At 34.8% G+C, this 15,571-nt stretch overlaps 3 protein-coding genes across 4 annotated transcripts; all 3 read left to right on the forward strand.

The window, feature by feature from the left end:
- The first annotated feature begins 453 nt into the window (after positions 1-453).
- rab33a (RAB33A, member RAS oncogene family) lies at positions 454-3,954 on the forward strand. The gene is made up of 2 exons (XM_043257492.1): positions 454-967; positions 1,872-3,954. Exons 1-2 carry the CDS (start codon positions 704-706, stop codon positions 2,316-2,318), a joined length of 711 nt encoding a protein of 236 aa, XP_043113427.1. The 5' UTR covers positions 454-703; the 3' UTR covers positions 2,319-3,954.
- A 994-nt stretch (positions 3,955-4,948) lies between these two features.
- selenot2 (selenoprotein T, 2) lies at positions 4,949-8,755 on the forward strand. Its single transcript, XM_043257493.1, has 6 exons — positions 4,949-5,263; positions 6,043-6,153; positions 6,237-6,363; positions 6,922-7,009; positions 7,106-7,252; positions 7,802-8,755. Exons 1-5 carry the CDS (start codon positions 5,079-5,081, stop codon positions 7,225-7,227), a joined length of 633 nt encoding a protein of 210 aa, XP_043113428.1. The 5' UTR covers positions 4,949-5,078; the 3' UTR covers positions 7,228-7,252; positions 7,802-8,755.
- A 1,151-nt stretch (positions 8,756-9,906) lies between these two features.
- Positions 9,907-14,705, forward strand: rnf4 (ring finger protein 4). Of its 2 annotated transcripts, none has more exons than XM_043258116.1 (8): positions 9,907-9,988; positions 10,562-10,658; positions 10,812-10,938; positions 12,285-12,364; positions 12,484-12,496; positions 12,597-12,720; positions 12,886-12,937; positions 13,535-14,705. In XM_043258116.1, the coding sequence occupies exons 2-8, from the start codon at positions 10,647-10,649 to the stop codon at positions 13,682-13,684; spliced, it is 558 nt and encodes a 185-aa protein (XP_043114051.1). In that variant the 5' UTR covers positions 9,907-9,988; positions 10,562-10,646; the 3' UTR covers positions 13,685-14,705. The 2 variants fall into 2 exon arrangements, with proteins under 2 accessions (XP_043114051.1, XP_043114052.1); XM_043258117.1 differs by having other exon boundaries at positions 10,818-10,938.
- The last annotated feature ends 866 nt before the right edge of the window (positions 14,706-15,571 follow it).

Genomic DNA, 15,571 nt, shown 5'->3' on the forward strand with positions numbered 1-15,571 from the left:
AAAATGGCACATTTGCCAGACAAACAAAAAGCCATAAATTGTAAATTGTGGTGTATTTCATTTTAAACACAAGATACTGTACCACAATACTATATATGCTATATATATATATATATATATATATATATATATGTATATATATATATATATATATATATATATATATATATATATATATATATATATATATATATATATATATATATATATATATATATACACACACACACACACACACACAACATTCTAATATTTCTTATTAAAGAACGATCTAAAACTATTCTATACACATAAGATTTATGCCTACCTAAAATCTTTTTAAAAGTTAAAAAAAAAAAATAGTCTACATATATGTTTATTTATTTTTAGCTGGGTGGAGTTTCTTTCGTATTCCATTGCAAACAAAGTAAATAAAGACAAACATTTGGGGGTTAACTATCCCTTTAAATTTAAACAGCGCAACCATGTTGTCACAGTTACCCGACACAAAAACAAAGTACAATTAGTTTTTTAGCTGTTATTTTAACTAGCCTACTTTTAATTGCGTTAAAAGTACCGCATCGGTCGGCATGCACTTGTCGGTCTACTATGTAAACTCCCTGCATCTGCAAAGGGAGTGGATCTGCCATCCCTTCCCCCATCAACACCACCATCATCACCGCCGGACCAGTGAACACCAGGCTTGGTACATCATTTCACCGTTATGGCAAATGAATTCCCAGAAAGCAGAGAAGGAAATGCCAACTCACGTCATGCCAACCTCACGTCGTCTCTAGACTTGAGCACGTCTCTAGATCACAGTGTGCAGACGCGGATTTTTAAAATCATTGTCATCGGGGACTCAAATGTGGGCAAGACCTGTTTAACCTTCCGCTTCACCGGCGGAGCCTTCCCCTGTAAGACCGAAGCCACCATCGGCGTGGATTTCAGGGAGAAAGCCGTGGAGATCGAGGGCGAGAAAATAAAGGTGGGATTTATTGTTGGGGTTGGTCTCGTCACGACCAGGCCGATATCTCGTTGTATCACGATTGTATTGTGTGTTTCAGTAGAAGTGTGACAGACAGCAGCATCTCGAGGAAGCTCGGTGTTTACATTACGAGTAATCACATTAATGACTCTTTCCTGATCACATCAGAAGCGTATTTTCTTCGAAGACCAACCGAAATATGTCTCATAATGTCGATAGTTTCATTTTACTTAGTCGGAGATATCTATTACCTTGTCCAAACTGGTTTTCAAAAGCTTATGAACTGCGTATACCAGCTTAGACCATCTAGAAACTAGTAGTCCAAACTAATAGTCTTTATATATATATATATATATATATATATATATATATATATATATATATATATATATATATGTGTGTGTGTGTATATATATATATATATATATATATATATATATATATATATATATATATATATATATATATATATAAATTTATTATAATTTATACTACACAATATAATAAACTGTTATATAAAAGAGTATAATATGACATTATATAGATGGCACATTATTTATTTATATATATGTGTGTGTGTGTGTGTGTGATTTGAATTCAGACGGAGTTAATTTAACCTTTAATATATAATCTGTTAAATCAAAAACATTTTTTTTTCTTTATACATAAGCTAAAAAATAAAACAAAAGCTGTGGCACATATTTGTATTTAACATCACAGCATGACTATAAAATAGCTTTTTAAGATGTCTGAAGCAAATTTATTTATTCATTTATTAAGCAGATTTATTGTTATTATTAGATGTTATTCTAATCCATTTCTTTCTGACGATGCATAATTTTTTCTCATTTTAACTTCTCTCCAACACTGAAATTTGTTGTTGGTCTTGTTTCTACTCTGACAGGTGCAAGTATGGGACACAGCAGGCCAGGAGCGCTTTCGAAAGAGCATGGTGGAGCACTACTACCGCAATGTGCACGCTGTCGTATTTGTATACGACGTCACAAAAATGGCCTCATTCCAGAACCTAAAGACCTGGATTCAGGAGTGTAACGGGCATGGGGTGTCATCCACTGTGCCTCGTGTTCTGGTGGGTAACAAATGCGACCTAGTTGACCAGATCCAGGTCCCTTCCAACACTGCCCTCAAGTTTGCAGATGCCCATAACATGCTACTTTTTGAAACATCAGCCAAAGATCCCAAGGAGAGCCAGAATGTGGACTCCATTTTCATGTGCCTGGCGTGTCGTCTAAAAGCCCAAAGGTCCCTGATCTACAGAGACGTGGAGAGAGAAGACGGCAGAGTGAGGCTGACACATCAGCCCGACCCTAAAAGTAACTGCCCTTGTTGAGGACCCTAAACTGTGAAATTATTAACATTGATAATTCACAATGCAAGAATGTGCCTGCAACTAATTTTAGTTAGTTTATGACAGCTGCTCCATGAACTCTCTGTTTTGGGTGTGTGATTATCTTTTGTTTTCTGTTCTTTATATGCGCCATTACTAAAAGGCAAGCCCCACAATACCTGTCAAGAACATGTTCAAGTTGCGTCATCTCAAAATCAAAGATAGAAATAAGAAATTACATTTCACTAAAAGACTCGTGGCTTGTTTAAGACATTGCCTTTTTTGCATTGTGGAATTATTTTCATGACAATTAAGCACATTTTCCCTATTGCAGTAATGCAGAAATATTAATATATTTTGTACTTCCTTTATATAATGCTGATTTAAATAAAAAAATTATTACAGTAATGAGTCTCTAATGACAATCATCAGTTTAAAAAAACATTATCCAAAATTATCCAACTTTCAAAACATTATTTTGAGTTTTCTGAGGGAAATGTGTTGAATTTCCATGAAAAATAATGAAAAAAAACAAAAAAAAAATTTGATAGCCCTATAATAGGTTTCATTTTATTAAAAAAATACAACCTGGACATGTTTACACAGGATTTCACCCATGTCTAACAAATATATTTCCCATCCTTCATGCTTAGCTTAATTCAGAGCACATTTAACCACTTAAATAATCTTTAAAGGTCTGAAGAAACTTGACATTTTTTGCATTTACAGTCATTTGTTTCTGTCACACATTTGTTTAGATTCATCCATCAGCATACAATCAATCCAGATATTGCTTAGTGGAATATGGCATAACATCTCCAACATAATTGGATGATGGTCTTAATGTTTTATTTGTCAAGAACTGAGTATTTTCACATGAGTTTCTACAATGATCATTTCAAATTTGTATTGCCTTAAAACATTCATTTACCACCATTACAAGTACTTTTTCATTGCCTTGTGGTTACACACTGCTAAAATGTTTCTCCCTCACTAACTGCATGGATACATCTGAAACCTGTTCAAATTAGGAAACTATATTCTGATGATTAGCATTAAATAGTGGCCCAAATGTTAATGTTAAACCGATAACACTCTTTTCCATTTCCATGCACCTTGGGAAAAAGTTTTATGTAGCATCACAGTATTTCACCAGCTTAACGTGGTTCTTCCAAATGCATAAACTCACGTACAAAGGCAAAGTTCAAACAGGCCAGTGATTGTTACATTTTTATTCAAAAGACCAAGTAAAAAAATGATTTTAACTTGACTGAGAATAGCAGTATGAGTGTTTCTCTGGAAGGGGTTGCTGATAATGTGTTGATTATGGAATGAGAGAGTGCAATTTGGTGCCCCTTTGATTGTTATTGTTTTTTGTTGTTATTTTGTGTAACCTCTATCCTCTGCTTATTCAGTACTTTTGGTTCTACAAGAGAAGTTGCAGTTTTCTGTGTGGTTTCAAATGCTTTCAGATTCGTAAGAATTCTCTGGTTTCAACAGTGTTAGCCTTATATCTACTGAAGAGATTGAAGCCTTATGATTTGTCTTGTTTTGTGCCCTTGTATGCCGTGTGACATGTTACAGTGTGTATGTTTGATTTTGAGCACCAAATTAAATCTCAATATCCTGAAGCACTGAATCTTTTATTTGCCGACAACTGCTTTAAAACATAAGCTGTTATTGGAGTTCATGTTTCAGAAAAAAACGCACATAGGTGTTTTTCCCAATGTACAGCATTTAGAGCTATAAACTACCCATGATGTATTTCCAAAATCCTATTTAGCAGAAATTATTTATTGATTAATTAAGGGTAGTATCAACAATACTAACAGACAAAGATAATGCAGTAATAATCCTGCTACCATAAATAAATTTTCAAAGAATAAAGGGGAGTTAAACGTTTTTTTAAATGTGGAAGGCATAATTTTTGCTTGTACTAAATATAAACCAGTGCAAAAAGAAATGATAAATCTTATGTTGAGTGTTTATGTAATCAGTTTTATGTTCAAACAAATACAGGCTGTATAATATCAGACTGGTACTCACATTCACAGGCCATAAATTTAAAAGTAAAATTGCACTATAGTCAAAAGTGCCTAGGGTTAAGATATGCTCTCTGATAGAAATTACAAACCATTTCGTATTTACTGCCTTTTCGAAGCAATGTTTAAAATATTTGCATACCTATGAAATAATGAGTTCCAGAATTGTTTAGAAAGTTGTATTTTAAAGTTGAACTAATAATTACATTTGCTGCCTCTGACTGCAGAGTGTTAATATAAAGCACAATATGCTAAAAAAAAAAAAATCCCTGAGAAAAATGTAATTAACAGATAAATTAACATACATTCTCTTAAGATCCATGAGGCCGAGATGGGCTATAAAAACACGGATTGCAGAATATCTAATTCATGTGTAGTTTGAAATGCTTTTGTAACTACTGCCTCTTAAAAATAATAGCATAAATGCTTTCATTCATCTTTTTATGCGGTATTTGTAATAATCCATTCCACCCCTTGTCGTGTACTTTGATGAACACGTGGTGCCAAAAAGATGTGTTGCAGACATGCGTCACCAGTAGATGTCGGTGTTTTCCATGTTCTCCATCATGACTCAGCGTGGGAGACTTTTATTTTGAAACATATTTGGCCACTTTACACTGTTTTACTTGGTCCTTCGTGTTAATTCTGTGGTGGTGGTGGCGGCAGCGGGAGTAGGAGCAGGGCTGTGAGTGCGGTTCTTTCGCCGTGGACGGGACCGGAGATGGCGGAGTACAGTCAGACCGGTATATTAACGGCCCTGCTGCTGTTTACTGTGGTAACCGTGAGGGATATTTATGTGGGCCGCAGCAGCATGACTCAACAGGACAGCGCTGGACCCGATACACACACACAGAGACAGAATAAACACACATTCTACACGGGTCCGGTTCTTAAGTTCCAGTTCTGGTGAGAAACTCCACAGACCTTAATGTTGTTCAGTGTTTTTAGTGTCTGTTTAAGGTCCACATGGCACATGCTAAGCTATTATGGCTAACGTAGCACGTAACATTACGTATTAAAACATATATATGTTGATACATGCACATTAAAATAACTGTCATTTATAATACATTTATTTGCTTTATAAACGGAATGAACTCATATACATTGAACATATTTGTCATGAGATGAATGGCAAAAACCGTCCCAATTTACCTTAATGGAATTTGTAAATTTATATTTATTTTCAAAACATTATTATTTCAGTTTTCGCAGCAATAATGGAAAAATGTGCACGTAGAACTCGACGTGCATAGTTCACATTATTGCTGCGAAAACTGTTCAGGCTGTCTTGCATTCATGTGTCTATTTGAAACGTGTTGAATTGAGCAGATTATTATAAATCAGCTTAAAGCTCCTGTGAGATTACATTACCCAGTAAGAACACCACACATCTGAAGACAATAGGACAGAGCGATTTATTAGACTTTAACTGAATATTTTAGAGTAAACATATAATCACATGCCAATAACTCACAACTTAGTTATTACTCACAAGTATCTATAATTATAAATATAAATAACAAGTGTCTATAATGTGACATTAAAATTAGTAGATTATCAGAAAACAAAAAAAATATTAGGTTGGATTGGATCATATCGACGTGTTTGTGGATGTCTAATCAATGACCATTTCTAAGTTGATTTTTCACCAGCGTTAAGTAAGATTTGTTTGTTTGTTTAAGTATATCCTGAGGGTACAGTAAGGTGTTCCAGGAGTACTCCCGGTCCATCAGCCAGCTGTACCCGGACATCCGAATTGAAGGAGAGAATTACCCTCCCAAACCCATGAACAAGTGAGTGTTATTCCAAACGTTGTGGAAAATAGAACACTGTGGTGAAGTCTTGACTATAACTTGTCATATGTCTTCCTACACAGATACATTGGAAATTTCATCTCCTATTTCAAACTGCTTGCCATCGCCTTGATTGTGACTGGACAAAATCCTTTTCAAATGTTCGGTATGAACACTCCAAGAATATGGTCCTGGGGACAGGAGAACAAGGTAATGTTGTTGAAGTGCTTGGACTTTAATCTGATTTTATAGCAGAATTTAAGATGAAGATAAGCTTACACTGTGTCGTCGTTGAACTGACGCAAATCCTGTTTTGAGGAATGACCAGCATTTCAGTGCCACAACCACGTCATTGAGTGTGAAGGGCATGCCTGGAATTGCTAAAATCTGCATGATGACGTAGTTATTGCAAACGTTCTAAAGACGTACAATTAAAGCTCACATTATCAGCAATTTTAAGGAGGCCCTGGTTGTCTTATGTGTTTAATTATTCATGTTTGTTTTGCATTAAAACTAGCTCAGTGCTGCTCTTTGAGCTAATGCGTTTGTATAGAAATCTGTTGCTCCACAGCAAAGAGCATCAAAACAGTTGTCTGAATTTCCTGTAAAAATGGTAATGATTTGTTCTCGGTACATGTGCATACTGAACCAGTAGACCCTTAACGTGTATTTGTACCACAAATGTATGTACTGTTACATAAAAACTGTATTGTGTCTACACATTATTTTAATAACATGGAAAAATAATTCTCAAAATCTGTTTTGCAGATTTTCTCCTGCCTCATGGCATTCTTCATTAGTAACATGTTGGAGACTCATTTTCTCTCGACAGGAGCTTTTGAGGTTTCATTGAATGGTAACGTTATTTGGATGACCATTATACTTTTGAATTTTGAAACCATGTGAAGAATATACGTATCAAAAAAGCATCACTGTTCTTTTTCTGTTTCAGATGTACCAATTTGGTCCAAGTTGCAATCAGGATATGTGCCCAATATTCAGGAGCTTTTCCAGATCTTGGATAACCACCTTAAGATGAATCAGGTCGACAAGATGACCTTTCCCTCACCGTAGTGCTGTTGTTCTTGCCAAGAGACAGGTGAGTGGTAAAACCTGTACAAGGATGTCAGCGTGTATGCCACAGCATGTACAAGCATAGCAGAGATTAAACAACAGCTTTGTTGTTTTCGGTACAGGTTTGTCCCTAAAGCCTTGTTTGCAAATAAGGCTTTGCAAATAATGGATCTGTTGCTAAAATAGTACTTCAATATGGAAGTCGCACAATTTCTCTTTTGTTGAACACAGAAGTTATTTTGAAGAATATGGGTAAACAAACACTTTCTGGTCCTCATAGACTCCCAGGGAAATAATTACTTTGCGCAGTATTTTTTTTATTGAGCAGGTCCTATCTGGATCTGTTCGCATTTCCTATTTGCATTTTTTCAAATTAAAGATGCATTTTTGCTGCATACTGCCTTTTTTGTCCTCTCATTTAACTCATACTGTAAAATTATTAATCGTCTTGTGTCTCCAGTGTACGTACTGCAGTAAAACCTTTTTAAAATGCGCTTTTGTCGCTAACACCGTGTCAAGCAACATGCATAATTCAACACCACAGCAGCACTGAGTGTGGTTATGTCCTCTGCAGGTCTCCGGAGCCGTTTCTCTGGTCAGCAGGACTGTGGACTGTGGCATAATGAAGGCCTGTGTTGCAAACAGCATGCTGTTAGCACAGGCTCGATGCTCGGCCACCACACACACTCTTTCTGCCCAGCGACACGCACCTTCGGATCGACTACGTCTCTTCAGAGCGCCAGACTACGTGCATTCATAATGTGAGAGTCACGTGTGAGCTAAAGGCACTACAGTTAATTTTGATGCTTTTTTTTTATCAGGGTTCTGTTTGTAAAAAGTGCTTTCAGCTGAAATTGAATGGAATGTTCCATCTTTCTCAAGGGCAACTGTGATGTTTTCTTAACGTAGACCTTTAACATGATAATTTGTTTGCACTGGTGTAGACTGTGTACTGTACTGGGGGTATTGGACTTTAAGTAGTGGGAATGTATGTGTACTGCATAAACTTGCAGTTTTGTTAGAGTGAGCTAGATGATTTTTATTTTTTTTTTATGCTTGAAATTGTATATGTCCTGTTTGTCACAGGTCTGCTGGTTAGATTCATAACTACAGCATGTGCTTGTGGAGAGAATTAAGGCCAGATCTTCCTCTCTTCTGCTTAAACTTTAACTGTATACATTAGCACTGCCAGAGTAATCTGTGGAATCAGCGTAACTCTACAAATCACTGCAGTCGTCTTAATGGTGTGATTGAGTGTTGCATATCAGAAGATGTGAATGGTATTTTCAAAGACTTCCTCTATTTTTCCAGCTCTCTCCATATAGATGTGGCGGTAAGCAATGCACCCCTTATATTTTAGTGTACCTCTCTCTGTGAATTTGTAACAAAAGTGATACTTATAGTTGGGATTAAGTTGCATCGAGAGAAGAAATTTTACTGTTTCACAGTGATGTAAAATAAACATTTAAAAAAAAGTGATTTGCGTAATCTCTTTTCATGCCACTGATTAAAACTTGTTAATGTACTGTTTAATTGTACTCCACTCTTTTAATGCCTTCTCAGGTTTTGTTGTCTATTGTGCATGAGTTACTGGTTTATCCCAAGCAGCTGTTTACTGTTCTTTTCTATTTACATTTCTTTTTTTATGATTTTAGGACTCATTACTGATTCAGTTAGCACAGCTGTATCATGAAACTGAGCCTTATGTTTTATCTACCATACACAAAGCTAATCTCAGAATAATGGTTTTAGTCCTTCATCATATGTTGAGTAGATTATTTAAACTTTAAAAGCAAATGGAAAGTGCGTGGTGTGGCCATCCAGTACTTCACAATAAAACATATTTTGGTTTGGTTTTTGAAACTGAACATTCTTGTACTTCACTAAATAAGACTATTTATAGGAAAAAAATTAGGAACATACTACATATATTAACTCATGTTTCGAAGACATCTTTCAGCTTTGAATTGGGTACTTGTCTGATTTCATCCTACTGTAGTCACATGACATCAGGCCTATATAAGTGGGCTATTATTTGTGAAAGAATACAGAATGTTGTTTACAATATGTAGTGTCTCTGCTTCATTGCTGTACACTTTATCTCATCCAACAAAAGTGGTAGAGCTTGGTAAACTGTATTAATATGAATCTTCTCTGCCTTTGGCATTGTCTGTCTCTGTAGTTAAAAAGATTACTTCATTTTGATGGGAGAGTATATTGTCATCATAAACATTTCAAACAGGGTTATTCAATCCTAGTCAATGAATTTGAATATTACGGCACATATAAAGCTTATAGTTTACCCCAACCTAAACTGTAAAAGGCATAGATTATTGTATAAAGACCACATTTACACTGAGAAAAAAAAAAAAAAAAAAAATATATATATATATATATATATATATATATATATATATATATATATATATATATGATACATTATTGTTGCTTTTTGTTTTTTTATACTCTTTACCGTAACCTATTTAGCACTCACTTCATTATTATTTGTTTGTGATATTTCAAATGTTTTGTACTATGATATGAAGAAATGTAATTTAAGGACTTTAAAAACAAAAAATATATATAGTCAATTTTCTGTTTTCTGTTGTGATATTTTGTAATGTCATGGTGATTTATAAAATTCAACCGATACATACATACTTACATACAGTCCCACAGGTGGCGCAGTGTTCAGAATTGTGTGCCTTATTCTACTGTTCTTAGCTGTGGATCTGAGAGGCTGGCTGTTGGACAGTGCTGAGTATGTTACCGGCTATTCTGTTAATGTGACGATAACGTTAATGTAATGCGTAGTAGTGTAATATTAAATGCTGTAAACCGTTTTTAAATAATACTTTAATCTAGCGGAAATTTCTAGAGCAGTAACAATCAAGCTAGCTGACAGCTAACAAAGAACATATCCTGTTAGCTTGTTAGCGAACTAGCTGCCATTTAAAACACTTTGGCAGTTACTTTGATAAGTTCTTATGCAGTATTTTTTTTTATTGCTAGCAAAATAACAAAACTAATTTTAATGCCTACCGCACGGTTTCTAAGAATGTGTTATGTTAATGAGTCGATGCTTTATTAACATACGATATTTGATACAAGGCTGTTCGTTCGTGAGACTGTATGTTATTTAAAACGAATGATTGTATCTTCCGACCTAAAATACACTCATGTCTTTAAACCGAAAGGCTTATTTGGAGTTCCTGTCTTTATCATTCACTGTCAGTCGATTGAGTTTGTAAATACAGTTTCTCAGTGTCTCATAATAATTCTAATGTGTTTTCACAGTTATTAAAAGTGTTATAATTAATTTGTGTTTTAACAGTTATTAAAGGTGTAGAGGAATTATCTGCTGGCTAAGTAATATTTCAAGGTATATTTGGGTTTCTCGGTGATCAACACAAGTCAACATGAGTACTGCTGTGAGTATGAACGAACACGTGACCAGTCACGTGATTAGTTCTGATTACATATAAACTATTGCAGCTTGTTGTATTGCACTTTCCCTTCTGTCAAACAGCAACAGTAATAGCGTATTAACCGCTGTTATCTTTTGATTTTTTTTTTTTTTTAAGACACAGAGGAAAAGACGGACTTCATCTGCTACATGTTCCCGCCGTGGAAACAGCAAGAGGAGCCGGACCCAGATGTCTCAAACAGCAATGGAGACCATTGATGTGCTGGAAACTGACAGAACTAACAGTGAGTTTGATACGGGTTTTAGCAGATATTTCCTTTACCTTTAACTGATGATTTAAGATGAAAATTATTTAATCACAAAAAAACATGCAATGGTTTAGTGTAAACTCCATGTGAACAACAGTTTCATGTCGATACCAGTTTGTAGACCATGAACAAGCAACTTGCAAGCAATGGACATCAAATTTTGTTGGGTGACTTTCAGTCAGAAATTTGACATTTGCTTATATGAAGAGTTGTGTACTGAACAAATATCTTGCAATGGTGAAGGGAAACCTGTTTTCCTTTTGAAGTAAATTTTTCTGACCCAGCTTGCAAAAATGTATTTCTAAATCATATACATACTTTTGAGCAATTTCTCATGAAGCAAGGTGTCTTCTTTTCTGTCATTTTGCTTTAAGTATAGATGTCTTGATTTAGGAATCTCCAGATATTTGCACTGGAAAACAAGACAAAAATGCTGATAATATAAATACTAAACGTAGCTTTTTTGCGGTGTGATCAGAAGGTATAGTAAAAGTTATTTCTATATTCTAGTCTATTATAAGCTATTTGTCTATGTAAAATGTAATGAAGATGTTTTTGTACTGCTTGTGCAACTCTTGTGCTTCTTAGACATTTGCATATAGAGAACATAGCAAGTTACATTCAATTTAAGTTTTTCTTGCTCAAAGATCTTTTGATCAGTCCTTTGATCATTTTTTTAAATCAACTGATTGTGTTTTGTAACACTTTGTATAGTTCTTTCCCTCAATAAAGCTGTTAGGTTCAGCCTTGGACATTTGCCTTTTGGTCTAATTATCAAATGATTTTGAATTTTATGTATGGATTTGTTTATTTGTTTGTATTTAGATATTTTTGGCTATAAATCTAAGTTTGTAATGTTGTGACTGACCTCATTAGAAACTGAATAGAAAATATATTTCTAGAACCATCTCTTTTGAAAAGGTGTATAGAAACTGTTACACTATTGATGATTTTTGACAGGAAGAGGAAACAACAGCTAACAAAGTAATTGCATTAGTCCAACACACTTTTTGCAACAAAACATGGTAACATAATAAAGGTGTGTTTTAACTAATTGTGTATTTTTATTTAGTGTCCGGTCGCAAAAGGAGAAAGTCATTTAATATTTTTTGGAAATATTATGTGTTGTTTTTTGTGAATTAAGGCTAAAAATGTATTATAATATTATTATTTTTCACTATATGAATTTTCTAATCATTCCATTTCAATGAATTAATTTTTTGTCTTCCTAAATACAGATTCGCAATTCTGAATCCTTTTTTCAAACTTAAGAACCGGAATGGCAAAGAAATGCTAACATTTCTCTCTTTCTCTCGTCAAAGGTGAAGAAGATGTGGTAGATTTAACATGTGAAGGGTCTGAACCTGCAGTTGTTGACCTCACCAATAATGATTCTATTGTGGTGAGTCTTGATAACTTGTACTGTGAAGTATTGAATCTTGGATTGTTGACATTAAGATTTTTAATGAATTCTGTCTATTTTCTCTCTCACCATTCCCTCATCATCCCTTTGGCATGAAGGTTGTGGAAGATGGTAATATCATTATATATTTTTTTATTTTATGTAATTGAGCTGCTCACATAACTGTTTATTCCTTTTGCTAAACTCCATTTACATTCGTGTTTATGTGCAGGTGTACAAAGCAGACGTGGACAGGGCACAGAGAGTTATGTATTGAGCAGTGATGAAGAGGAAGAGTCCAGTCTCAGACTCAGTCCAGGCTTACTGTCCTCTCTTCATGCCAGCTCACGAGCCAGGTATGTACAATCCATCCAACATTAGACTGGTCTACAATTAATATAGTCTTGATCCTTGTATGCAGGTTTTGAGGATGTAGCTTTTTGCATTCGACAGTTAATGAGCGCTACAAGATTAATTTAGGATTCATTAATTAAGGTTTTGTGGTGTTCTGCTGTCTGTAGGTCTACACCAGGGGCTGTTAGCTGTCCTGTTTGCATGGATGCGTATTCAGAGGTAAATCCTTATGTGCAACTAATAATAATAATAATCAGATAATTTATACAATTAGTTCAACCCTAATTTACTTTTGCCATCATTTGCTCACCTTCATATTGCTCTCAATACATGGGCAAAGTACATTACCAAGATAACATTATTTTTAATGTATGTAAATACGACTTGAAGGCGATCTACACAAAACACCCAGAATGCACATGGACATGCGGCTCTGAATGAACTCCTTTTGTGCATCTTATACGAAATAAATAATATGTACACAATGGCCTGTATATAAACCATCTGAAATGTTTTGAAGTCACTTGTAGCTTACCTGAATCAGACAATCAGACATGGCCGTAACTGCCAGCCAATACTCGACTGTGAGATTGGGAGTCGAATCGGGCTCCTCCTATCGAAATATTGAATCGCCAACTACCCCTAGAAAGAGCAAAGAAAGAGAAGCCAGAAAATGTTTTGGTTTGCTAGTAAATGATAAATCATTTTTATTTTGCATTGAAGTTAACGGTTTAGTCGAGCTGTAATTATTTCTTTCAGTCTGTAATATGCGTTTCTCTTGTTAATTCAAATGGCTGGTCTTGATCCCTTTTTCAGATCATCGACAGTGGGCGGCTCATGGTCTCCACGAAGTGCGGCCACCTTTTCTGCAGTCAGTGCATCCGCGACTCTCTCAACAGAGCTCACAGCTGCCCTACATGTAGAAAGAAACTCACGCACAAACAGTACCACCCAATATATATCTAATGGTAAAAACTCTGTCTTACAGGGTTCCGTAGTATTCTCTCATGAAACAACTTCACAGTTCCATATTTTCACTGGCTGTTTAATATTTTACACATCCATGTCGAGATGACATTTGGCATTATTTTTACTTGTGAGATTCTGTTGGAACTAAAAGGGCACTTAGTCCAAGATTTAGTATGTTTAAATTATATATATATATATATATATATATATATATATATATATATATATATATATATATATATATATATATATATATATATATACACACACTGTTTTGAGGAGGAGTTTTGGGAACATATCCTGACATCAAGTATTTTGGGTTTATGGTTTAAGGCTGCTAAATTAATTGATCTTATTTTTTTTTTTTTCAACTCTCCAATTAGTATTAGGTTCCAGTTCAAATGAAAAATGAATGACCAACTGTCACAAGTAGGATCTTGTATGTAAGTTTAGTCTTGAGCAAAATAGTTTCCTGCTGTAATGGTCTCCATTTAATGTTTAGTGAAGTTTGTAAGCCCGTAATGATAGTTTGGGGCGCATCGCCTTCACAATTTTTAGATCGCCCCCTCTCCTTGTATCTCGTCTCATTTGTTTATGTAGCCTTCATACTAGCCTTGTTAGCTTTCTGTCATCCCCGGTCACTTATTTTCATTCATTATCTGTTTATTTGATCCAACTTCAGATTCTTATTTTATCATCAAGCATATTGTTGTATTCACACCAGTTTTTAAGAAACAAAGAATGCTGATTATGTAAATGTGCTTTCATCCCAGAAGACCTCTTCAACTGATCATTTACTCAGTGGTTAGAGAAGTGAAGGGTTGAGTTATCACTTCACTTCTTGACTGGTTAACAGAGGGTTACTGGAGGACTAAAGCTAACAAGGCTTGTTTGCCAACTTATATGTGTTAAATGTTAATATCTGTATATACTTTAATGTACAAAGGACCTGTAAGTTAAAAGGCGTTAGTAATGTAAAGACAATAACGTTTATTTCAATAAACATTTTGATCAATGATTCATTACTTTATTTTGTGGGATTTTTTTTTAATTGCACGATTGTGTATATAAAAAGGGACCTGTCCTTTCGGGCAGGTAACTGTGTTGTCTCGGGTTTCAGAATGAAATAACGTAATAATGTTTTACAAATATTTAGGACATTACTAATTGCAGCGTTTATAAGTTACAGTGCAACTACTTTCCGGTTGATTTTACTGTTCTGCACGCACGCATGCACACATGCGTATATATGTAGTTTTTGGAGGTTTTTTTTAATCACCACAAGATAGCAGCATGTGTTCATACATGTAAGGCAAGTTTTATGAAATACCGGTTGAAAGGATTGTTTTTCCTCCAGCTGAGGGCAGTGATGAGCCCTGTTTGAGAGAGCTATATTTGTCCTGGGACTTTTGCTGCATAGATTTTTGTACTCTTATCCGGTGCACAATAACTTTATTACTATATATATATATATATATATATATATATATGTGTGTGTGGGTAGTATAACGATGAGTTTGCACAACATCTTTTTTTTCCAAAATTACGTATTACCGCATTAAATAAGGACGTAACGTCAGATGTAATCCGGCTGTCTCAACCTGTATTTACTGAGGGTTTACCAATCCAAGGCACATTTAGCATTGTTTGCTGACTTTAGTTGATATTATCGCTTAGGCCGCTTAAACTCTTGTGCTCACTAGTGTGATTAAATGTGTAATTATTTTTATAGGTATTTTGCAATGTCAGACCGTTGTTGCAAATGGCATTCGTCCAGGTCAGTACAACATGGATTTGGTACGGGGGAAAACAGTTATGTTTTACATATGGAGATGGATTGAGATTTCACTTTTACATTATTTGATAAATGCTATTATTAATAAT

The sequence above is a fragment of the Puntigrus tetrazona genome, chromosome 14 (genome assembly GCF_018831695.1).
Source record: "Puntigrus tetrazona isolate hp1 chromosome 14, ASM1883169v1, whole genome shotgun sequence".
Classification (NCBI taxonomy): domain Eukaryota; kingdom Metazoa; phylum Chordata; class Actinopteri; order Cypriniformes; family Cyprinidae; genus Puntigrus; species Puntigrus tetrazona.

Excerpts from the sequence above, each read along its gene's own strand:
- rnf4 (XM_043258116.1), top strand. Across the intron at positions 12,721-12,885 it reads CATGCCAGCTCACGAGCCAG|GTCTACACCAGGGGCTGTTA; the intron begins GTATGTACAATC and ends TGCTGTCTGTAG. Across the intron at positions 12,938-13,534 it reads GCATGGATGCGTATTCAGAG|ATCATCGACAGTGGGCGGCT; the intron begins GTAAATCCTTAT and ends TCCCTTTTTCAG.
- rab33a (XM_043257492.1), top strand. The coding sequence starts at position 704 with ATGGCAAATGAATTCCCAGAAAGCAGAGAAGGAAATGCCAACTCACGT. Across the intron at positions 968-1,871 it reads TCGAGGGCGAGAAAATAAAG|GTGCAAGTATGGGACACAGC; the intron begins GTGGGATTTATT and ends CTACTCTGACAG.